At 42.2% G+C, this 24,738-nt stretch overlaps 1 protein-coding gene and 2 pseudogenes across 1 annotated transcript; 1 reads left to right on the forward strand and 2 right to left on the reverse strand.

Annotated features, from left to right (window-relative positions):
* Window positions 1–917: 917 nt before the first annotated feature.
* On the reverse strand, window positions 918–2,339 carry LOC133927601 (uncharacterized; annotated as a pseudogene).
* Window positions 2,340–3,230: 891 nt separating this feature from the next.
* On the reverse strand, window positions 3,231–3,742 carry LOC133927602 (uncharacterized; annotated as a pseudogene).
* Window positions 3,743–5,987: 2,245 nt separating this feature from the next.
* LOC133926639 (ubiquitin receptor RAD23d-like) lies at window positions 5,988–12,491 on the forward strand. Its single transcript, XM_062372659.1, has 12 exons — window positions 5,988–6,243; window positions 6,698–6,859; window positions 7,909–7,962; window positions 8,578–8,660; window positions 8,737–8,790; window positions 9,539–9,716; window positions 10,039–10,206; window positions 10,835–10,924; window positions 11,007–11,054; window positions 11,165–11,277; window positions 11,356–11,434; window positions 12,162–12,491. The coding sequence occupies exons 1-12, from the start codon at window positions 6,178–6,180 to the stop codon at window positions 12,285–12,287; spliced, it is 1,221 nt and encodes a 406-aa protein (XP_062228643.1). The 5' UTR covers window positions 5,988–6,177; the 3' UTR covers window positions 12,288–12,491.
* The last annotated feature ends 12,247 nt before the right edge of the window (window positions 12,492–24,738 follow it).

The raw sequence follows: 24,738 nt of genomic DNA on the forward strand, positions 1-24,738 counted from the left end.
TATATATATATATATATGTGTGTGTATATATATATATATATGTATATACAGAATAGTGTATATGTGTACATATATCCCAATGTATTGACAAAGTTTGTCAAGCATATGTAGACAAAAAAGGCACCCAGCAGGTTCTAATTCCTAACACACAATCAAGATCGTAGTTCTCATGAGAACTACGTAGGGCTAACCCCGGAAGCGATTTGTATATGAATTCGAGAGCCATTGCAAGATGCATAAACACTAAAATCTCATGAAAAATTCAAGATCCATAAGTACAAAGATGATGAAAGACTCGACAAAAAAGTAGCATTCACACATATGGTTCTCCACATCAAGTACCGAGCACAGGCATATTTGCTATCTCCAATTTGTATCCAAACAAACATGCATATAAGCACAAAAAGGTATAAGGAGGTCTTTGGATAAACATCTCTAAGACAGTGCACCCAAGGCTCCAGATATCAGCAGAACGCCCACATGGGTTCCCGCGTATGACTTGACAGTGAAATTCCAAGATAAGTTCTGTTAGACGAGCTGCATCAAAATTGGGTATTAGTAGCAAATATGAATAATCAAGATGTGGTAAACTTAGAACTGTCTAATAGATGAACAACATACCGGCATGAGCTAAGTTACAAACTGGCTACCTGACCATATACGTGCTTCGCTCTTCCTTTCAGCCACTAGATACATCTTCTAGAATGCAAACAAGTGCTACTAGTGAACTAGTATAAACTGTACACGTGTATACAGTTTATACTAGTTAACTAATGATCTAAATTTTGAACTATGAACTAATAGTCTAAAGAAACTTTTAACAAGATCTACCAAATTGGTCTAACTATGAACTAACAATCTAACTATGAGCTATTATTCGAACTATGAACTAAAAAGCAAAAATTTAAGGATCATACCTATGGAGTAATTTTCTTCTTCAACCAAATTAATCTCACATTTGGGTTCTTAGTTTTGATAAATATTTGTCTGTTCACCTCACTTTCGAAAACCACTAATGCGTCTGCTTTCTCCTCATCGGTGAATTCTTCCATGGCTTCCAAATTATCGATACACTTTTCAATGGAATAATCATCTTCACGCCTTTTCTTTTCATTCAGATTTTCCATAGCCTTTGCTGTTTGTTTCTTTTTGTAGTCCAAGTAGTCACAAGAATAGCTGCAACTTGACTTTGCTTTTTATTCTGTTTGTTTCTTTTTTAGTCCAAGTAGTCTCTAAGAACAGCTGCAACTTGACTTTGCTTACGCTTTTTCCCACTATCACCTTCTTGCTTTCCTAAATTATGATCGGATGGTGCAGATTGAGCTTCATTGGGTTCAATATGTTGATTTGATATCCCTTGACCATCCAAACTTGAAGCAAATGGATTTGTACCAACATTGCGTTCTAAGGCAGGAGGGCACATGTTGTATGCACTGTTCGGAGGTACTTCTTTCAGTTGGAGGTTCCACTCACTCAGTTGATGTAAAATTGAAATCTCTCGTAGCAATGCTTCCTATTCCAAAGCAAAAATCAGTAGCACAAATCAGTTGGGTTCCATATGTTGATTTGATGTTCCAAAGCAAAAATTAGTAGCACATTGACTACATACAAATCAACTATCAGCTGGTATGCAAAGTATAGAATCAGTATTCCATTTACAAATCAATATTTACAAATCAGTAGCACATTGACTACATACATCCCTGGAAACTAATAGAGGAACAACAGTAAGGAACAACATCAGAAAATCAGTAAGGAACAACAGCAGAAACTCAGCAGTAGTAGAGGGTCAAAATTACCTTCATACAGTGATGCCAAGTTATTAAACAAAGAAAATGGCTTTTTGTAGAACTTCTTAACTTTTGGGTGGTCCTATTGAATGCAACACAACAAGATAGTTAGAATCTATTAACAAAAGGCAGCACAAAGATATCTACCTGCTAATATGTGTGAGAAAGCCTTACATGAATAATATTATCCCAAATCATTGGTCCAGCAACTATCATGCCTAGAGAATCATTCCAACCGACACCACTCTGTTTTCTAGCATCTCGTATTGACTTATAGCTTCCTTTCAATTCCTTTTTCTTTTCTTGTATTTGTTGCTTTGTGAAATACGCTAGAGGATACCTTTCATTGGACTTGCTTGTGATACTTCTCCAACCCTCTATTGTCCAACCATTTTGCCCCTTGAACATTGGGTTAGTATTGTGCTGATGCAATGTGTCAACAAGACCTTTTTCATATGTGAATGTCCATACAGCCCTTGTACCTTTTGTTGATATGGCTACATTTCCCACAACAAATTTAAATAAAATATGCTTATTATAAAACAACATTATGAGAAATAAGCAATATTATGAAACATCTTTTACATATCATATAAGAACTACAATAGTAGTACTTTAAGTGTCCAGCACACAAACTAGTGTTACCATACTACATTACAAGATATCATGCTCAACTAATTATTGTATACAGCCCACACTTGTAGTGTAATTTGATCTCTTAGGGTGCTTCCATCAGTTGACTCCACATTGTTTGCATAGTTATCGTCCCCCTCCAGCAAATCAACATAATCGGATGGCTCAATATAAATAGGTTGGCCATCTAGCCACCCTTCTTGACCATTTTGCCCTCTAATGATATTATGAAATGTAACTGATGCAGCTGCAATCTTAATTTGAGACTCTATTGGATGGAATGTCCCTACTTTCAAAATTGGAAACTGCTTTTTTCAGCACTCCTATTGCTTGTTCAATGTGATTGCGGAGGATTGCATGTCGATGATTGAATAATTCTTTGTAGTTTGCATTATCATTTCTTCGAGATGAACGACGCCTCCTAAAATCACTAATATGGTATCTAACTCCTCGATATGGAGCAATGAAGGATGGTGTGTTCGCATACCCACCATCTACGAGGTAAAATTTCCCTTTTGGCACATTAAAACTCTTCCTAACAGCAGATCACAAAACTCCCGCATCAAATGCAGACCCTTCCCATCCACATGAAATGAATGTGAAATTTAGATCAAAGTCACAAGCGAGCATCACATTCTGAGATAGTGTTCATTTCCTATTTCTGTATGGAGGGGCCCTGTCTTCTACAATGGTAATAGGGACATGTGTGCCATCAATAGCACCAATGCAATTTCTACACGTAAAAAAAGGAAATTAAGGATTGGAATCGAGTGTTATGGAATGGTGATAGAGACAGGTGTTTAGATCTTATGGCCAACCTGGAAGAAAGCATAAATCGAGGTCATATGCAATCTTCACATGAGTTTGGTTTGCACTAGGGAGCTTCACAAATCTATGAGTCAAGGCTGGGATTATATCAAAGACCTTCTTGATTTTCCTATGATTTGTCTCATCACTGTGTTGAAATGCCTTTGTTAGTCTTAGATTGCTTGCATTGTGAGAGAGCATGAACATAAACATTCCTAACTGCTCCTCAATAGAAACACCATGTGTATTACGTAACAAATTCTTCCTTCTAATTTTTTTACTGTAGCTCTAAATATTTCAGGCTCCATCCTGAACTCAGTTCTGCACCAACTCTCATGACCTTCCAATATTTCTTTGATCTTTTTCGCACCAGGAAGTGATGATGTGTGCACTGGCCTTTTCTCATCATGAAGGCAAGAGTGAATAGCAGGGACAATAGCCAAAAATAGTTCATCGTCCTCTTCTTCCTAATCTAACATGAATTCCCTAACTTGTCCCTCCCAAGAACCCATTATCTAGTAAATGCAATTCATGTTGTTAATTAGCATATTGAACAAACAATCAAATAACCATGGTTTCTAATTGAATAACCATGGTCCCTAATCGAATAATTATTTTGCAAACTGTATGATCCACTGGTTGCCTTAATAAAACTCCTAAAACTTTGGTTAAGAAAAAAGTATTCAACTTCTAAAACTAAGTGTAAGAAAACAAACATTTTAGCTCTGATCCTATTATGATCAAGCAGGAAACTATGCTTATTATAAAAGAACATGTGAATCTACATATTTATAATATTTTGGTCAGCAGGGCAAAAATGCATTGTAGCAGCTGATCAGTGATCCGACACAGCTCTCAATGGTGAAGCTATGTTCCTACATTAGCCGCAACTCATCATGCCAAAGAGAAAGCAAGAAAAGGATATTAATATTACACTAATACATATCAAGGTTGCTACAAGTCCAACTGTCTGCTATTCCTGGCAAAACACACTGTGTATAAGCAGAGGAATCCTATACAACTACCAAACAAAAGAGAAACACTAGAACCACAAGAACTTTACCAATAAAATACCTTTGTAACCAATCAAGGCAAAAAAAAAAAACAAATTAGAAGAACACAAGCCAATAATTTAATGTACATGATGTTTCTATTAACAGTAGCAAACTAAACACACACCTGCCTTACTAATTTACTAGTAAATAGAAGATGCACAAAACCCATCGCAGATGTTTCATCAACTACGAAAATAGCCACGGTGCAGTCTATGATATGGAACTAATGTCAGCTAAGCTAACCTCAATACACTATGTATACCATATTGTACGCATATGAATGAAAAAGCGTCGGACACAAGTAGCAATGTAGCGCAGATAAACAATTGTTTTACTATAGCTTACTCCAAAGAATTTCTGAAAATTCTGGTCTAAAATTACAAATTTAACACAATATAACAGCAATGCTGCTCCAATACAATCGCTAAAGTGTTATGGCAACTAAAATTTTCTTAGTGTGATCTAAAAAAACCTCAGTCTTTCACCAAAACGAAGTGAAGACGAATTGCACACAACAAACCAACGAAGAAATGCATGTAGGACTGGATGAATCAGTTCAGAGCATAAGCATAAACGAGATCGAAGCAAATCGGAGCGAGATTGTGACAAACCTAGTAGAGATCGGCATAGAAGAGGATGAGGAACTCTTTCTTAATTGGCTTGAGTGATTAGAATATTGTTGCCCTCCGTTTGATGAATCCATTCTCCGACCCTCCCTGACCAAGATCTACGAGAAAAGGTGAAGAGTTGAGAAACCCTAGTGTCAACAAGAGATGGAAAGGGGGAGGAGAACTCACGTACGCCGGTGAGAAGGAAGTGGATGCGGCGTCCACAGAGGCGGAGGTGGAGAGGGAGAAGCAGTGGAGGTGGAGGTGGAGAGGGAGTAGCCGTGGAGGTGGAGGTGGTTGTGACGTCGGCGGACATGGAGAGGGGGTGACAGCAGAGGCGGTGACGATGGCGACGGAGGTGGTGGCGGTGGCGGCAGAGGCTGAGGTGGAGAGGGTCGACTGCGAAGGTGGAGGAGGTGGTGGCGTCGGTCGAGAGTCGCAAGCGAGCGTCACAGGAGTCACGAGCGAAGACGGGGGAGTCCTCTCCGACCTGTGTAGCTGGGGCGTGATTCTCCGTGGAAACGACATGGGTCGGGCTTATGATCCTCGTCGCGTGGGCCTCCAAATAAGCTATCCACCTGGCCTGTGATTTATCCCCCATGGGCTCGCTGCTATGAGAAAAGGTCGGGATCCAGCTGAAATTTGAACCTCTCAAACAAAACTTAATAGGGGAATTCTCAGGGAATCGGAGATGGGTCCCATTAACATCTCTAGCCTAGAAGAAACTAGGAAAGGAGGAGGTCGGTTCCATTATCTCTTGTTCGATGCCTTCCTGGATGCTGTCGCCTGCCTTTTGTACCCGGTGGCCCAGCCAGCCAGGGATGCGCCAGCCAGGCGCCTGACACAGCGGCTCGCGGCTCACCAATACGCCTCGGCCTCTCGTGCAACTGCTCCGCACGAAACACACGCCTCTCCACTCACTGTCCGCCAGCTGCCCCTAGCGCGAAACGATCCACGCACCGCGACGGCGCAGCCGGATCCGCCCACCGCCTCGCCCCCCCCCCCACGGGGCGCCCGTCGCACAGCACACCCGTCTCTCCGACTGGAGCCGGGGTCCGTCTGCAGCAGCCCCACGAGTCGGTTTCTAGAGTCGCGCGCGATATCCCATCCTCCCCTGCGGCCTCCGGATTTTTTGTTTTTTCGCCTAGAACTTTTTGCTTCCCCCGTGCGCTCTCGTCGTCTTCGCGAGGTCGGGACCCCAGGCGGAGCGAAACCCTCGAAGCGAGAGTCGGCTAGGGCGGGGTAGAGAGAGAGGGGCTAGGGGAGAGTGAGGAGGCGGGCGAGATGAAGCTGAACGTGAAGACCCTCAAGGGCACCAGCTTCGAGGTCGAGGCGAGCCCCGAGGCCTCGGTACGGTCCCTTCCCCACTCCATCTCCTCATTTCTCTCCAATAGGCGCGATTCCGTGCAATTCTCGGACATTTCGGTCGATTGGGGGGCGGCTCGGTGCGATTTCGCGGTGCTCCTGCGCGCTGATTGGGCGCTCGGCCGGTGCTGGAGCGGGGGGCTTGATCTGAATCTAGGGTTGGGGGTGTTCAGCCCGGCGGGCGATTGGGGTTGACTGCCTTATGGCGCTCGGAATTTCCGGTGTTAGTTTCTCATGGGATGTATTTTAGGGTTTTTTTTTTTTTTTGGAGTTGGAGGGTTGGGAGCTTTCTATTAGTTCGATATGATCATTTAGTAAATGGAAATGCTGTTGATGACTTGATGTGCACATGGAGAACTTGACGTTCACAATGATTGATTTGTGTTGTTTGGCTACGGCTCTAGTGTGCAGTCGACTTACTGCTTTGCTCGTTTTGCAGGTCGCTGAGGTGAAGAGAATCATCGAGACTAATCAGGGTCAGAGTATGTACCCTGCGGACCAGCAGATGCTCATATACCAAGGGAAAATTCTCAAGGATGACACCACTCTGGAAAGTAACAAAGTTGCTGAGAACAGCTTCCTTGTTATAATGCTGTCCAAGGTATTGGATGCTCTGATCTTTTGCAGTGGATGGTGTTTTCAATACTAAACTGGAAACTGTGAAAGCAAGACTTTTTGATGGTTTGCGTGGAAGTTTTGCCACATTACAATGCTTAGGGTTGGTTCCTTTAAGCTTCGTTTGTAGCTTACTTGTGCTGTTATGGGTACATTGAGCATAAGTAATTATGTTTCGTTTGCTGCCAAGTGGCACTTTAAATTATCTGAGGGGGTGTGCAGTTGTTGGATTTACTGCTGCTTGAGCCATAGGTGACAGTCATTTCCCTGAAAATTGTATGTTATGCCACATTATTTGATGGTTTGCATGGAAATTTTGTCATATATCTAAGGTAGCTGCTGCTTGTGCTGTAGTTGACACAGTCATTTGCCTTATAATTGAATATTTTTTTTGATGGCCTGTGTGGATTTTTTTTTTTTTCAAATTTGAATGATTTTGGTCGATTGCACAAAGCTGGATTTATGGTCTGTAGCTATTACCGTCTTTCAGTCAACTGAGTGGTTTAATTCTTGAAATAAGGGTTGAAAAATATGCATTGGTTACTGATGTCTAGTACTGTAGAAAAATCCTCTTGTGAACGTTATTAGATCCCCTCAGTTCTGTTTAGCCAGATTATTCCTGCCCCCCAGAATGGAAGTGTCAGATTCGACATATGCAGAGTTGGATTTCACCTCTTTCCTTTCTCCGTTCCTTTGTATCTACTCTCCAATAACTTGTGATCCCTGATATGTGAAATCCGATGGCTACATTTTCAAGTTATGTGTTGCATTTTAAATAAAATGCAAACCTCTAATTGCCAGAGGGCAATAGCTTTCAGGGCAATAGGAACAATACAAAAGATGAAAGTTTTGTTTTAGGTGTTGTGGATGACTTACCAATTGTCTCTTCATTGAACACAGATCATATCCTTTTGTTAAATGGTTTCCATTTCACAACTTTAGTGAAAACTAGCGCTGAGTTATTGTTTGAAGCTGCTATTAGCTGTAATCTTTATGTTTTGCATTATCTGACATGCATAACATGGAATTTCGTAGGCTAAGGCATCAACAAGTGGAGTTTCTACTGCTGCAAAAGCTCCTGCGACTCTGGTGAGGATTGGCATATTTGATTCAGTTATTTTATATTTCAATAGCATTGTTGTTCCAGGTTCTGATGAAGAAATACTTGAGCTGAAATTATGAGTTTTTCAGCCTTCCAAGTTTGATTGTTCTTGTACTTTGTGTGACAATCTGTGGTTGCTGTGACTTGCCTTCTTTTTATTCACAACTAGTAACTTTTTCTGCATAAATTCCACCCTTTATGCCCTGTTGTTCCCTCCGCATATTCACCATACATATGATGACATGGAAATCATGGGCTGCCATATCAATAGTTTTCTTCCGTGTCACATCACTGTTTGTTGGTATGGAATTATGGATACTTGGGACCTGTTAAATTAGAAAGGAGTTAGTAGTTTGGTGAAAGTAAATTGAATAATTTAAGTTAGTGAGTGTTTGAATCCTTGTCCTATTTCAGGCATCTGAGTGTTGTCATATATGTCCATTAGTCTATTGTCTATTTGATCTGTTTTTACATGCAAATAGACGGAAAATTCACATTGTGAAACACTGCTATAGTTATGTGAAATTTACTCATGTATTTTGCTTTGGTAGCATTATTACTGACATCCTTCTGATATATTAATCTCTTAAATTTTGCACTAGGCTCAACCAGCTGCTCCGGTAGCCCCTGTTGCTTCAGTTGCAAGAACAACACCTTCACAAGCACCTGTTGCTGCATCTGAACCGTAAGCTATCTTTTCCCTTCACCTTTTGTATTGAGCCTATGGTTTCTCTTAGTTATTCTAACCAAGTCTTTCACAGGGCACCTCCCAGTGCACAACCTCAAGCTGCTCCAACTGCTACAGTTGCTGCATCGTAAGCCTTTTCAGAGACTGAGCATTGATAATCATTGTTGAAAAACTGTCACTACTATTTTACTTGTCAACGGTTATGTTTGATCTTTAATTTTACAAGTACAGAACATGTTATCATTTTAGAAATCTGCAGCTCCACCTCTGTTCGTTGCTCATGTTCGTGCAAGATAGGTTGGAGAGTTTTATCATTAGTTCCATTCTGGATCGTTTCTGATGATTTCGAAAAAAATAGTAACAATGCTTGTTTTTCTTGTGTTATTATCAGAGACCAACAAAAAGATCAAGCCATATTCCCATACATGATGGGGACTTTAACATCTAAGACATGCAAACTTTCTACCTAATATTTATTTTGAATTGTGATGCACAGTTTGTTGAAGAAATAATTTAAAATAGAACACTATATTTGTTCTATAAAATGTTCATGAAACATTACAGATAAAACCTAAATAAAATGTAGTTATTTGTATCTAAAATAGTTATTTCTGTTTATTTATTTATATTAGGCATCAGCACGGGATGGCACATAACGTGCCGCATGCTTCTCTTGTTTGAATAACTCTTTGACTTGTTGGTCACTGAATTTTATTCTCTCTAGATACTTCAGCATAGATATTGTTTTCACGTCATCTTTTTAGTTGGATCTTGTGGGTTTCATCTCTAGCCTGCCCCAACTTGCTTGTGACAAAGGCTGTTGTTGTTGTTAATTTATTAAACTAATGCTGCTCTTTCATGTGGATGTTGTGCAGTGGTGATGCTGATGTGTACAGTCAGGCAGCATCAAACCTTGTCTCAGGTAACAACCTAGAACAGACTATCCAACAAATTCTTGACATGGGTGGCGGTACATGGGAACGCGATACCGTTATCCGTGCTCTACGTGCTGCATATAATAACCCTGAGAGAGCTATTGACTACCTGTATTCGGTAAGTTTTTATGTTTGTTAAAAGTTTTCACAAATGCATTGTTATTTTCATATCCTGCCTCTGATGTGCATGATTATTTCGCTCTTTCCTCAAAAATGGTGAAAGTTGGTCTTCGCAATATTTTCCTTGTTTATTGCGATGCCTTAAGGGAAGATAGATTTGTCTTATTCTTGTCCACAAACAATCATTTGCAAGTGACAATGATTATGTTGTACTGAAAGGAAAGTATTCATGATATATTTAGGCTACTTAATGTGATTATTACTCGTGTGAAGGATCGCATACAAATTAACACTGAAGTTGCATCTGGTTTGCCTGCTAGGGAATTCCTGAGAATGTAGAGCCCCCACCTGTGGCTCGACCACCTGCTTCTGGCCAACAAACAAATCCACAGGCTCCATCACTTGCTCAACCTGCAGTTGCACCACCAGTGCAGCCATCTGCTACCTCTGCTGGGCCTAATGCAAATCCGCTAAACCTTTTCCCTCAGGTATGTGCTGTCAATGTGCCTTTACATCTTTGGAACAATTTTTTTTTAAAAAAAAATCGATCAACCTACGAAGAACTAGGTAACATTATAAATAAGAAGAAATAGGTACCCAAATTCGCATCGAAGAGGACTCGAACCTGGGTGGTCTAGGCGTACATCCACACCCTGAACCAACTGAGCTAGGCTTAGTTCTTATCTTTGGAACAATTTTATATGGACCTGAATATTTGAAGCTTTTACTACTGTGTTAACCCACATGAAATATCATTTTTATGCATTATTCACTGCCCCTTCTTAATCTATAGTCACACTAAGTATAAGTTAGACACACGAGTAGCATCATGAGAAGTGTAAGCTTGATGTTCTCGAGGAAATAATGTCATAACATTTTGCCATACAATATGGATTAGATATATTATCGAGTTGTTTGGCCTCTAGTCTCTTCACACTGGCAAATACATGTATAATCAAAGTTGTTCCTGTATTGACAATGCATTGTGGTAATGCAACTTATCCATACGAGTTGCATTTACAGCTACCTGCATTTTCATTTCCATGTTTGGACTGAAAACGATGTTTTCTAGAATATTATTTCTTTTGCCCGTTATGATATTATATTTCTGAAAAGGGTGTTCCAAGCGGTGGTTCCAATCCTGGTGCTGGTGCCGGTGCCGGTGCAGGAGCTGGTGCCCTTGACGCTTTGCGACAGGTTCCACAGGTGCTAGCTGTGCAGCTTGTTATATACAAACTAGTCATTGATGCACTGCACTGTACTAACTGTTAATGTTTGTTCTTTTCAGTTTCAAGCACTGCTTGCATTGGTCCAGGCTAATCCGCAAATCTTACAGGTGTTGATATAAGTTGGTTGTTGCTTCAGTTTTTTTTTTTTTTGGCTCGCCTTTCATGTTTGGAGAATCATTTCACACGTAAATAATCGTATGATTCTGTTGATTGACAGCCAATGCTTCAAGAGCTAGGCAAACAAAATCCACAAATTCTGCGGTTGATTCAGGAAAATCAAGCTGAGTTTCTCCGCCTGGTGAATGAATCTCCTGAGAGTGGTACTGGGGGGTAAGGAAAACTACACTGTTATATGTATCTGTTGTGGCAAGTGTACAGAAATATTTACATCATACTCTGGTGGACCAGAAACATACTAGGTCAACTAGCAGCTGCAATGCCACAAACGCTGACAGTTACTCCGGAGGAACGGGAAGCTATCCAGCGGGTAAATCTCTTTATATTTTAATTTAGTTGGAGTTCTCCATCGAACATTATTTTAGCTCAATTTGAATTCATATGTGTTTGCAACTAGTTTCGTTTATGATAGTTTGCATGCCTTCTACTAATTGAAAGTATCAGTTCCTTTGTTGCATTACAAGTTAAACGGGCTAGGTATAATGTAGCTGTGTAAGTGAGGAAATCACGTACTATAGTTAGTATTTTTAAGTCCACACGGTACATAGTGTTTTCAGTAATTCAGCTTGTACCCGTACAAGGTGTTTTCAGTACTGTTGCTTGTACCCCTGGATCCTAAATTGTAGAGGTATTCTACTTTTCTAGAGTAAATTATTCAAATTCATGCGGTAATTCCAAATTCTAGTGGTAGCAACTTTTCCCAAATAAATTCTAGGGGTGTGACTGACTGAATAAGGATGGTGCACATAAATCCGTTTAACTGCATAGAATTGATGGCACACCAATTAATTCAATATTGCAATGGCCAGGACATATACTTATGGTACTTGCTAATTAGTGGAGACTGTATACTTCGCTACTTATGCTGCTTCTGCCTCTGAACGTGGTTACATGGTGCATTGCTTGTTACGACAACTAGACTGCAACTTCAAAGCCCATGAACTCGATTTTATCTCTTTGTACTCTGATCTTGTTTGCTTGTAGATCTATTGGTGTTCCGTTTTCTTGTCGATTTACATTAATATATTCTTCAACAGCTCGAGGCAATGGGGTTCAATCGTGAGCTTGTGCTGGAGGTTTTCTTTGCTTGCAACAAGGATGAAGAGCTTGCCGCCAACTACCTCCTGGATCATGGCCATGAGTTTGATGAGCAGCAGCAATAGATGTTACGGTGGGTCATATGGTGGGGTGAGGGGGAAACCCAAGAAAAAGCCGAGCAGCTCAGTGTCGTTCTTGTTTCTGACTGTTGAGAAATACCAGGCCATTTGTGCAAATGCTGCTGACTATGTTTTATTTCCATATATGTATTGGGAATGTATTCTAAGTACATATTAATTTCATATTTAAGACGTATACCGTCTATAATAGTGCATCGTATCATGGTCTTTGAGATGGGAGAGGGCAGATTGTTTTGCTCGCTCTGATTGTTGTCATGATGTGGACGCTCTATAATAGGGAGTGAGTTCGCTCAGTTTTCTTATACTAGTGAGCATAATAGTTTCCTAAGGAATTAGGTGCATACGGTTTTGCAGGGTTTCCAGATTTCAGGTGTGCTACATAATGTTGCAAATCTATGGTGCTGCTATCTGGTCCTAATTGCAGTGTGGGGCTCGGGGCTGCTCCACGAAGAGCTGTAAACTATTGGCTGGATTGCTACCCAGTTCATAGTTTGCCGTGGCCATATGAGATGAGGACATCTGGTCCTCACCTCAGTCCCAAGCATACGTTAGACAGCAACTGCACGGAATTCATGGTCAGCCTCGCGTTCCTCGTGCACAAATGTACTTGCGAATCGTGATCTCTTAGGAGCCAAGTTAAACTGACCAGCGAGCGTGCTGGTTAGCACGGTGGTAGCGCTCAGCGGGGTTCGAGCCCCTGCAGAGCGGAGTGATTTATTCTGAATACTCTCAGATGCCTATGATCATAATGGGAACGTGATGTGTTTGTTGCTAACGGAGTCGAAGACTTCGTAATCCTCTTCAGTAGATATGCATGTGTGAAGTGTGGCGTGTGTTCATATACTACATTTGTAGCTAAAAGAAAAGTTAACTGACCATTTTGGCATCAAGATGAAGATGTCGCCATGTATGATTGCATCGCTCGGCCCTACGCGCAGGTAAGGACCAGGCCGACAGCTTGAGGATTGTCCTAACGCAGATGGTGCAGTGCAGGAAAGGTCGAGCTAGCAGGATGCCGATTTTGGGCCACCTCCGGTAAGTAAAATACTGTCGCCACGGTATGTGATTTGGACACATTTTGGGCAGATTTGGAGGTTTGCCAATTTTCATTCAAAATGTCAAACCTATATCTAGCGATAAACGCCGCCATATATCGGCGGGGTATTGTAAATTTTGAAATCCCCCCCCCCACCCCCCGCTGGTATTGTTAACCCTAGGTGGAATTCTCGACTGCCCAAGCATGAATTCTCGACTGATAGCCGCATCAAAGCTTCAATTATCAAGGAGATCATGACTGGGGGGAGTCTGGGACCGGCATGACACTTGCATTCCAACAATGCTACAGAGCTAACAGTATAAAAACTCATACACAGAGTTGCATTGAGATAGCAACCTTGGCTTGCTCTTTCCACGAACAGAAAATTAGAAAGAGGACAAGACAATCACAGCAATGTACCAACGACTCGACTGATCATCATATCACTTTGCCGTGTCTGTTGTCACCGTCCGCTTGACATCTCCTTGCTGCTGGAGATGAACATTGATACTAGGCACCCCAAACTGAACACTGCCGCTAGCTGCTCCTTCCCGTGCACAGAAAGGACGGAATCCCCCTATCAGAACTCAACTTGGAGGTAGCTAAAGCCATGACGGGACTAGCAGTGCTCATGCATGTGACCTCCCGGTGCTTGCTGCTAGCTCCATATCTCTCTCGGGCTCTGTCAAAATGCAACCAAGTCATAGGCGGACCGATCAATAGGATGACCCTACCTTTTCTACGGCGAGATCTCCACGTCAACCTTATTGCACTGTATTTTTCATTTCCGATGACACTGATTCACGACAGAGCGGATGACTTCACCTACCTATATTTTTATGCTGGATCAGCTACTGAACAAGTAACTTGCAGAGAGAATGTGCAGACGTGCACGTTCTCCTCTTCTCCAACAGGCCGCTCTGCCTGCTTTGCCTGCCTGTTTGCTTTTGTCTCCCTCTCGCTGCTTTTCCCTAACCATGCATGCATGCAAAAGTAAAGCATGAAAGCTACAGGAAAGCAAAAGCCTAGACAGAGCCAAGTCACCCTTTCTTTTTCTTTTTCTTTTCTGAACCGAGAAAGCCAAACGTTGTAGCTCATGTCCATTTCTTGGACACTGTTTGCTTGCTTGGTCCAGTGGCCGTCGTCCAGCTTGGCCACTGAGACGTGCAGCTAGGTGGAGCCAGCTAGCCTACTGAACGTTTGGCTTTATAGTCACCGATAAGAAATGTGACGCGAGGAAGAAGACGAAGGCCGGTCTACAAGTACTGACTAACCACTGACCAGTGAGCACTGAGACGGTCGTTGGTCCAAACACGCATCGATCAATCATGCAGGGAGTGAGGTGAGGTAATCAGTCCCTTCATCTAGACTACTAGAGGATATCCATAGCTAGATCAATGATCCGAGGGAGGCAGAATCACCGGATCTTGTTGCTGATTCGACTGGTTTCTTCTCGCGGCAGTGAGTTTTAGACTTTTGGTGCCATCTGTCTGTCCCGACTCCCGACGCAGTACGGTTGCAGTTCATACCCACCGTCCGTTCCGACAACGAACGCTCCAGATCAGTGCTACTAGGAAAGGGAAACGAATAAGAATTTCAACTTAAATTCAATAGATTGCTTGTAGCCATATATATAGGCATGCACGACATGCGTATCAAGTTAGCAACTATCAACCCGTGACGATTTGATATGATGCGGCCGGTGATTCTGTGTAGCATGCTACCGAGGCAAGTGCCTCCAAGACAGGTGTGGTGTGTCTTCCTCACGGTTTGCCACGTTACCGCACGCTCCAAGTCTTCCTCCATTGTCATCCAACCACACAAATGGTAACACTGGTTTTTCTTGACATGGTTTTATTTTATCTCATCTGGCACCTATTTTAGTTTATGATTGGATCACAACATGGTTTTCTCGATTGGTCTATGCTGTTGCTGATAAGAGTCTGATGAAGAACCCTTCGGCCTCCATTGCTAACTTCTTTTCAGCTAACTTGTTCACATTAGGATGAGTTGTACGAAGGTCCAGTATAAAATTTTGGGCATCTACCGCTTGAACATATCACGGTTTTCATGTTAATTTTTAGTTGGTATGTCAATGTCAGTCTAAAATTTTGGGCATCTACCACTTGATCCACTACTACAAAACCTATTTTTTGAGACACCTAGGTTTCATTTCTGAGAAAGTGGCTGCGGCCCCGTGCGGCTAAGGACTGCCTGTGAAAAGTAATTTCCACAGGCGGTTCCTTATGTGGACCGCCTGTGGAAATGAAAAGTAATTTCCACAGGCGGTTTCTTATGTGGACCGCCTGTGGAAATACATTTCCACAGGCGGTCCACATAAGGAATTGCCTGTGGAAATGGAGCATTTACACAGGCGGTTTCTTATGTGGACCGCCTGTGCAAATGACATCCATTTGCACAGGCGGTCCACATTAGGAACCATCTGTGTAAATTAGTTTCCACATGCGGTTTCTTATATCGACCGCCTGTGGAAATAGTCCATAAATACTCCATCGTCTCGGCCAGCTCCATTCAGACAGATTTACTGTTTCGAATAGTAAGCATTTATTGTGGTGACGGATTTGGAAAATAGGTGGGGAAGGTTTTATTTTTGATTTCCTTGGAGGAGCCAAATAAGATATGTATATCTCATCCCTAGCTTGCATTTTTTTTGAAATTTAGATTTAGATTAAAGGCTAAATTAGAGTTTCAATGTGATCTAGAGATGCTCATGGTTCTTGCCATTTAGATCATCAAATTAGCTCAAATTTGTTGCAATATTGATTTAATTGTGTAGATTCACATGATTCTAGTATTATATTTTAAAAATGTAACTAGAATATGATGTTTTTAAGCCTTAGGAGGTTTCATCATGAATGGGGATTTTTTTTCTCTAGATCTAGATCTAGATCTAGGCAGAGGGAGAGGAGAGGGAGAGAGAGTAATGAATTCACATTATTTTGAGTCATAAATTTACATAAATGTAGATTCAATTGCGTAGACATATTATAATCATAACAAGCCCATATTTTCCTTTTTTTTTAAATCTTTTTAATTCTGATTCTCAAATTAATTAATTAATTAATTAATGTATCTAATTTTGTTGTTGAAGTTAAAGATGGACAGAGCATGGATGTATGATGCGCCAAGATATGAAAAAATATACATCAAAGGACTCTCTATTTTTATTAAAGTCGCAGAGAAGGACGCTTTAACTAAGAAGACAAAGGAAATATATTGTCTATGTTCTGACTGCAAGAACCAGAAATTGTGGGACAAATCAAGTGTAATCAAATCACACTTGATCTTGAGAGGTTTTGTTGAGGATTACAAATGTTGGTCCAATCACGGTGAACAACGTACAAGCGAACCAAACCAGGACATCGCTGCTGATCAAGTAGATGGTGATGATGAGGGAGCAGTCGAAGGCGACACTGATGTTATGATGGATGATGATGCCGATTTTGATCTGGATGATGATGCTGATTTTGATCTGGAGGAAATGTTGCGCCACGCAGAACCGCATGTTTTAAGGGACACGAGAGGCTTAGATAATTTTGAGGCGTTACAAAAGGCATCAAAGGAACTTTTGTATGAGGAATTGAAGGGCTGTGATAAGGAGTTTACAGTATTGCATTCGGTGCTTGAACTTCTAAGGTTGAAGGCCAGCAATGGATGGTCCGATAAGAGTTTCTCGGATCTGTTGAGTCTCTTGGGAAACATGCTTCCGAAGCCTAACTCCTTGCCCACCACCACTTATCTGGCGAAGAAGCTTATTTGCCTGTTGTCATTGGATGTGCAAAAAATACACGCATGTTCGAACCACTATATCCTCTACCGTAAAGAGTACGAAGCCTTGGATAGATGTCCAGTGTGCAATGCGAGTCGGTACAAGAGGAATGATGATTGTAAGGACGAAGATGCTTCCGCCAACGCGAAGAAGAAGAAGAGTAATGCTGGTCATGACGAAGAAGACACTTCTTCCAATACGGAGAAGAAGAGAAGAAGTCCTGCGATGGTGATGTGGTACCTACCAGTGATACCCCGCTTGCAGCGTCTGTACTCGAACCCTAGGGACTCTGAACTGATGCGTTGGTATTTCGATAAGCGCAAGAAGGATGGAACTAAGCTTCGACACCCCGCTGATGCTAGGCAATGGAGAAAGTTCGATGCCATGTATCCAGAGTTCGCTGAAGAACCAAGGAATGTAAGGCTCGCGTTGAGTACCGACGGAATGAATCCTTTCGGTGACATGAGTACCTCACATAGCACTTGGCCAGTGGACCTGGCCATCTACAACATTCCTCCATGGCTATGCATGAAGCGAAAGTACCTTATGCTGTCCATTCTTATCCAAGGACTGAAACAACTGGGCAACGATATAGATGTGTTTCTGGAACCATTGATGGAAGATATGGCGAAACTGTGGAACAAGGGGATCCGGGTGTGGGATGAGTTCCGACGACAGTACTTCACGCTGAAAGCAATGATTTTGTTACCATCAATGATTATCCCGCCCTTTTTAACCTATCGGGACAGGTTAAAGGGAAGCAAGGATGTGCAGTGTGCTTGGATGAAACCGCGTCTGTGTACCTTCCGTACTCATAGAAGGTAGTGTACACGCGACACCGATGGTTCTTACTCAGAACTCACAGATACTGCAATATGAAGAAACATTTTGACAACACGGTTGCGGAAGATACTGGCCCGAAACCTCGCAGCGGGGCACGAGTGTTTCAAATGGTCAGTAGCATCAAAGTTGTTTTTGGGAAGCTGCCGAAGGGTAAAAAGAGGAAGGAAAGTGAGACGCCGACCAGCACGCTGTGGAAGCACACTGTGGAAGAAGATGCCAATTTTCTTTAAGTATTTACCCTATTGGAAGGACTTGGACGTCCGTCACAGCATCGATGTCATGCACGTTGAGAAGAATGTGTGTGATAGCATCCTTGGCCTCTTACTGGACATACCGGGCAAGACAAAGGATGGAATCAAGTCACGTAAGGACTTGGTGCATTTTGAAATCAGGCCAGAGTAACACCCTGAAGACAGATCGAATGGGAAACATTATCTTCCACTGGCTAGCTACTCTCTAACACCTGAGGAGAAAAAGGCATTGTGCAAGTGCTTATGTGGGGTGAGAGTCCCGACTGGCTACTCATCCAACATTAAGAACCTAGTCTCGATGAAAGATTTGAAACTAATCGGCATGAAGTCTCACGATTGTCATGTGATGATGACGCAGATGCTCCCTATTGCAATCAGGGGTATCAAGCCAAGATACATAAAGGTGGTCATCACACGGTTGTGTCACTTCTTCAATGCAATTGCTCAGAAGGTGATCGATGCTAAAAAACTGGGTGCTCTACATAGTTACTTGGTACAAGACCCGTAATAGATATAAGAAGACCCTAGAGGAACAGATACAAGAACAGGTTAAGGTTGAATTCATGAAGATGTTGAATGAAAAGGAGAAGGAAAGGGTGGCATTAATGCTGATAGAGCAACCAACCAGTCCAGACTTTCGGAGCAGCGCCGGGTCCGCACATTTTGATAGCCAGAGATATCCTGTGGATGAAATCACAGAGGCTACCCCTTGCATTCTTCATGTTCCGGTCGGCAAGGGAGACTTCACTGTCGAGGCTGCCACTGGCCAGGCCATTCCAGGCCGTGTGTTTCACAGTCAAGATATTCCGGCCGGTTACGCCAAGGTATAAGTGGACTCGGTGCAACCGGTTTTCATGAAGTACAAGCTTGAAATCAGCACACCTGAGGGTATTGAGATTCTCGATGAGGCTGTTGGTAACTTCATTCTGTGGCCCAGACGGGATATCATATTCAGCTGTCAGAAGTCACAATCGCCAGCGTCACGCCTGTCCCAGCGCCCAGCATCTCTGCCTCAGGCACCTCTACCCCAGAGCCAACCCACTCCGCCTCAGGCACCTCTGCCCCACAGCCAACCCACTCCGCTTCAGGCACCTCAACCCCCGCGCCAACCCTCTCCGCCTTAGGCACCGTCGCCCCCACACCCGGTATCTCCGCCTCAGGCAACTTCGCATCGTGCTTCACCGTCTACAACTCCGACACCTCCGCCTCCAGCGTCTTCGACTCCGGCATCTCCGCCTCCGGCACATCCATCACCTGAGCATCGAAGAGTTCCTAAAATGATTACCCCATATGAGAAGATTGATCTACCTGATCCGATGAAGAGGTGGCTTCTGTCCTTATCAAAACCAAAGGCATCATCCGCTCAGGAATCTCCAGCGAAGGGCGATCTCATGAAAGAGATCGTCAAAGCATTAAGTACCTCACAGATAGATTTCGTGCCTACACTGGATGTTCCCGAGAAATATGAGCATGGCAAGCCATTTCTGCCACGTTTCAACTCCAAGAAGGTCCGTGGGAGATGAGGAAATTCCACGAATGGTACATGAGGGTATGTCGCGCGGGGCTCTCCATAATCACTGCTTCTATCCCCGCTATCGTTTATCTAAGCGGAGACAACTACCTCATGTTGGATTTTAAGGACATGCACGCTTTGTTCCGCCTCGAAAAGCTCGACGTCAATCTCATAAACGTGTGGTGCCTGTAAGTGCCTACAATCTACCCATACGTTCATATATGTACCAATGTATGCTATAGAAGCTAATGACTATTGACTTGTTTTGTAGGATGCAATTTAACGATGTGGAAAAGTTGAAGAGGCCTGTTGGATTCATTGATCCGCAACGAATTTCCCATCCCAACATGGTCGTGAACATAAGGACTGATGACCCTAGGATTAAGGGGAAGAGTAAAAAGGATAAAGCACGGGTCATAAAAGAAGCAACCAAAACAAAAAGGCTCGAAAGGTCAACCTACATAGGAAGGGCTATGCTAGAAATGCAGGACAAGGACTGCATCTTCGCTCCCTACAACTTTAAGTAAGTATGATACGTTATGAATCTAACATAAGTATTCAACTTAGTTGATCGATCAAGAATCTAACATAAGTATTCATGCAGCGATCACTATATTTGTATAATGCTGATGCCGAAGTCGAGCAGACTCGTGGTCCTTGACTCTGCCGATTTCCAACAAAAATCCTACCAAGATTTTATTGACGTTATACAGAGGTAAAGGAAATCGCCCATACTTAAAATTCTTATAAATTATTTATGAATTGATAATTACTTATTGGCATTCGAATAGGGCCTACAAGTGGTACGTACTGAAAGGTGGGATACATGATACGGACAAGCCGGATGCGATGACGGTCCGTACACACTTTCCGGTAATAACACACTTCTAATTCTTGTATCCCACTATTAATGACGAAGAGTTTTATTGAACTAACGAATATGTTGTGTTTTTATTTGTAGTGCCACAAGCAAGGTTTCAATAGCGTTCTTTGTGGATACTATGTTTGCTAATTTCTTAGGATAAACGGGAGGTACACAACGAACCCTGAGGACGTAAGTCATCATTGCGCCTGCACATTCTTATTTGGTTATGTTTCCGTTGTCACTAGTGTTTTAACTCTTTTAGTTGTGTTTTCAATCCAGGCAAGGATGATCCAATGTGCCAACCATGCTCTCGCAGACAAAGAAATCCAAAACGTCCAACGTGACATGTGTCGGTTTATTATGCACAAAGTCATCCATAAGAACGGCAGATTCTTTGATCGCAGAGGCGAATTAGCTAGCCATCCGTGACTTTGTGTGTGGGAGAGCGACTCTTAGCTATATAGGCTTGTGATGTTGTGAATATTATTGTACTTGTGTTAAATATTGAAATCTGTGATGCTATGTGATGCTATTCATATTGGTATTGAAACTGTGTGAAATCTGGATGGAATAAAATATATTCTAATTATTTTTTTGAAAGAAATACATACCACAGGCGGTTCTCTTACGGAACCGCCTGTGAAAATCTTTATATCTAAGGCGGCAGCTAATGTGGATCGCTTGTGGAAATCGATTTTCACAAACGGTTGACATAAAGAACCGCCTCTGGAAAACTATTTCCACAGGCGGTTTATTAAGCCAACCGTCTGCGAAAATCGATTTTCACAGGCGGTTGATATTAGGAACCGCCTGTGGAAACCTATTTCCACATGCGGTTCTTTATGTGGACCGTCTGTGGAAATCGATTTCCACAGACGGTCACTTTTGCGCCTATGAAAATCGTTGATTTCCACAGGCCTTTGGTCCCAGGCGGTGCGCTAAACACCTGTGAAAAGGCGTTTCTACCCGCCTGTACAGTATCGTTCTGTAGTAGTGAACATCTCACAATTTTCATGTTAAACTTTAGTTGGTCTGTTATTGTCAAGAGCATTTTCAAATTTATCATGAAGATACACGGTAGGCAAGGATTGAGAAAACAGAGAGGGAAAGAAAGGGTTTGTTTGGCACAGCTCTAACTTTAAAATCTATATTAAAATTAGAGTTTGTATGATAAAATAAAGTGATTTAAAATTTTATTTTAATTTAAAATAAAAATTAGATAGCTCAACTAAATATCTTAATTCACTCACAATTCTAGATTTAAGATTTTTTGAGTAGATCAAAACAGGACCAAATGCCGAGATTATATACATATAGGCTGGTGACGGTTTCACACCTGTCACATCACAATATGAAATTCTGCAAGTTCCAAAGATTACTGGACAATAAGATTCAACAGTCAATATGAAAAATTGGGAGAGAGAGAGAGATTGCTGTAATAAATTAGTAATATAAAGGGATGCTAGATTAGTTTTACATCACTGGCGCGGCAGATGATTTTGCCGTCCAAATCGGAATTTGCAAGATCGAGAGGGGGGGAGAGAGAGAGAGATGATTATGCTTTGATACGAGTGCACCTGCTTCTGACTGCTAACATGCATGCTTGTCCACCCGTCTTGGTCTCAAGATCTAATAGGAGATCCTTCGCCTCCTCGGCAGCTCACCCTGTGTCTATGATGTATGATGGGTTGTATAAAATTATAGCATCCATTATTTAAGATTTTTTATATTTTTAAATATATATCTCTATATCTAGAAAGAAAATCTCTAAACATATAAAAATCATCCATAAGTATCTGGAGTATATTGTAAATAGAAAAATTTATCTTAAAAGATAACAAGATAGGAATCAGAGGTCTCGTGTGTGTGTGTATATATATATATATATATATATATACATATATATAGTGCCCGGGGATCCTGGGGAGAAAAAAAGTCTATTTAAACAATTCAAGTCTACATGAGTTTCGAACTTTCAAGCGTTATGTATTTTAGATCTACATTAGTAATCATCCATGACTATGCATAAAGAAGCCTCTCGACTAGGTTTAGATTTATCTAGGCTAGCCAAGAACCCCTTTAAACAGTCTCAAGGATCAATAAAAGACAAACACGATGTATGGCTATTATCCTAAGGGATGCCTGAATCTGTATAAACCTCTCTGTGTGTTGTGTGATTCGTCTGCAGGGAGAATCCCCTACAACATCTATAAGTATGTAAGATCGGCAGTTTACGAATCATCGACAGCTGGAACCGTCCTTAGGGATTATAACCAAAGATGCCGAATGTTCGCCACGAGTCATGTTGCCGACTTCACCCAAGATAGATCCAACTACTCGGACGAGGAACCAACACCAGAACACCCACGACAGGACGCTCGAGGTACGGAATTATACTTTGATGTATTGCTAATACTCAAAAGCTCGGGGGCTAGGCAACCCTCCTCTCCACGAGCGGAGAATGCCTTTTGTATGTTTTGCAGATTGACTTCCCAGTTGCAAACAACGCGGCTGAGTCCAAAGGCTTGCTCACCAATCTTCAAGTAGCTCTTGCACTCGGCATCCACCGCCTCTTCATGAATTGAGATTCATAGCTGGTGGTGAAGCGAGTTGGCAAGGAGTATTAAACCTCATATCAGACCATGGCAGCTTACCTTGTGGAGGTGAGGAAGTTAGAAAAGAAATTCATCGGACCCGAGAAAGACAACTGCCTCGTCGATAGTCTTGCCCGACTATCCACCTTATGATCTCTAGGACTTCCCAGAATCTTTTAGGAAAGACTCTCGAAGCCACAGTGATATCGTAAGATGATACGACCGAAGGAGTGGTGGTATAAGAGACATATAACCATCTACAGACGTCACCGCAGATTGATGCTCCACAAGGAGTTACGGGGGAACTTATAACTCCGCTCAAGTACAAAGATACATTGGTAGATTCAATCCATAAGTGTCTTCAAGTTCGAGTCGTGCCCGAGTACAAGGCACTATCTGAGCAGGTTTCCTGTGGGCCGAGGCATATACCCTAGTAGAAAATACCCTCTACCGAAGAGGTGCCCACAGAGTACTCATGGTGTGCGTCTCTCAGAAGCAAAGTAGCAAACTACTCGAAGAAATCTATGGAGCGGTGAGCGAAGCTCATGCTTCCTTCCGAACCCTAGCCGGAAAGGCTTTCAGACAAGATTTCTATTGGCCTACAATTCTGTATGATGATATCGAGATGGTAAAAGATTTGTCAAGTGCTGGTTTCACAGCAGACACGTCCATCAACCTGCTCAAGCTCTAGGAGCGATCCCCTTGTTGTAACCTTTCACGACTTGGGGTCCCTACCGGCAGTGCCTAGGGGCTTCAAGTTCATTTTCATCTCTTTTGGTATCTTTACAAATAAAGGACTCAAGTGTTGATATGATCAATCAAATGTCAAACCCTCTAAGCCAGGAACCTGGTTCTATGACATGTTCAGAGCCAACATGACAGCAACAAGTTATTCCTGAAGTGGGAGGGTCTCTACACTGTGGTCAAGTCTACTCGCCCTAGATCTCTTAGCAATGGAGAATGGATGAGTCTTCAATAATTCTTGGAACGTCAACCCACTTCAAAAGTTCTATGTGTAAATACTAAGAAAAAGTTTACACTAGTAAATGTTCATATTCCCGTAAGGTCGTTTGCTTTGTGTTCTTTTTTTCTTCCCTAAACTTAACTTCTGGCACCCATAAGACAGGTACACCAGCGATAAGCCATAGTCTAGTTACCTTTACCTATTGTGCGCACCCAGATGGCAAGGTTACACGGGAATCGACTTCAGGAAACAAGAGTTTCTACAACCAGAGGGGAAGTATGAGTGTTTCAATTCAGGAAACAAGAGTTTCTACAACCAGTGGTGACCATGTTGGTGTAATAGGTAAGAGGGTGTCCCACGTGGTGGATCTCGCGCCGCTAAGTGTCAGCTAGTAGCTGGTATCGTCAAGACCATGGCCGCATCACGCAACTAGGGCGAGGCTCATGCGACTAGCCCCTAGTCACAAAGCAAGATCTTGCGACCGGCCCTTGCTGGTTGCAGAGTAGGTCCTCACCTAACTAGTCAAGTTTGATTTAATGCTACTACTCGAGTTTTTCCCTCTTCCCCAGGCACTTGGTTT

Source organism: Phragmites australis, chromosome 8 (genome assembly GCF_958298935.1).
Source record: "Phragmites australis chromosome 8, lpPhrAust1.1, whole genome shotgun sequence".
Taxonomy (NCBI): Eukaryota; Viridiplantae; Streptophyta; class Magnoliopsida; order Poales; family Poaceae; genus Phragmites; species Phragmites australis.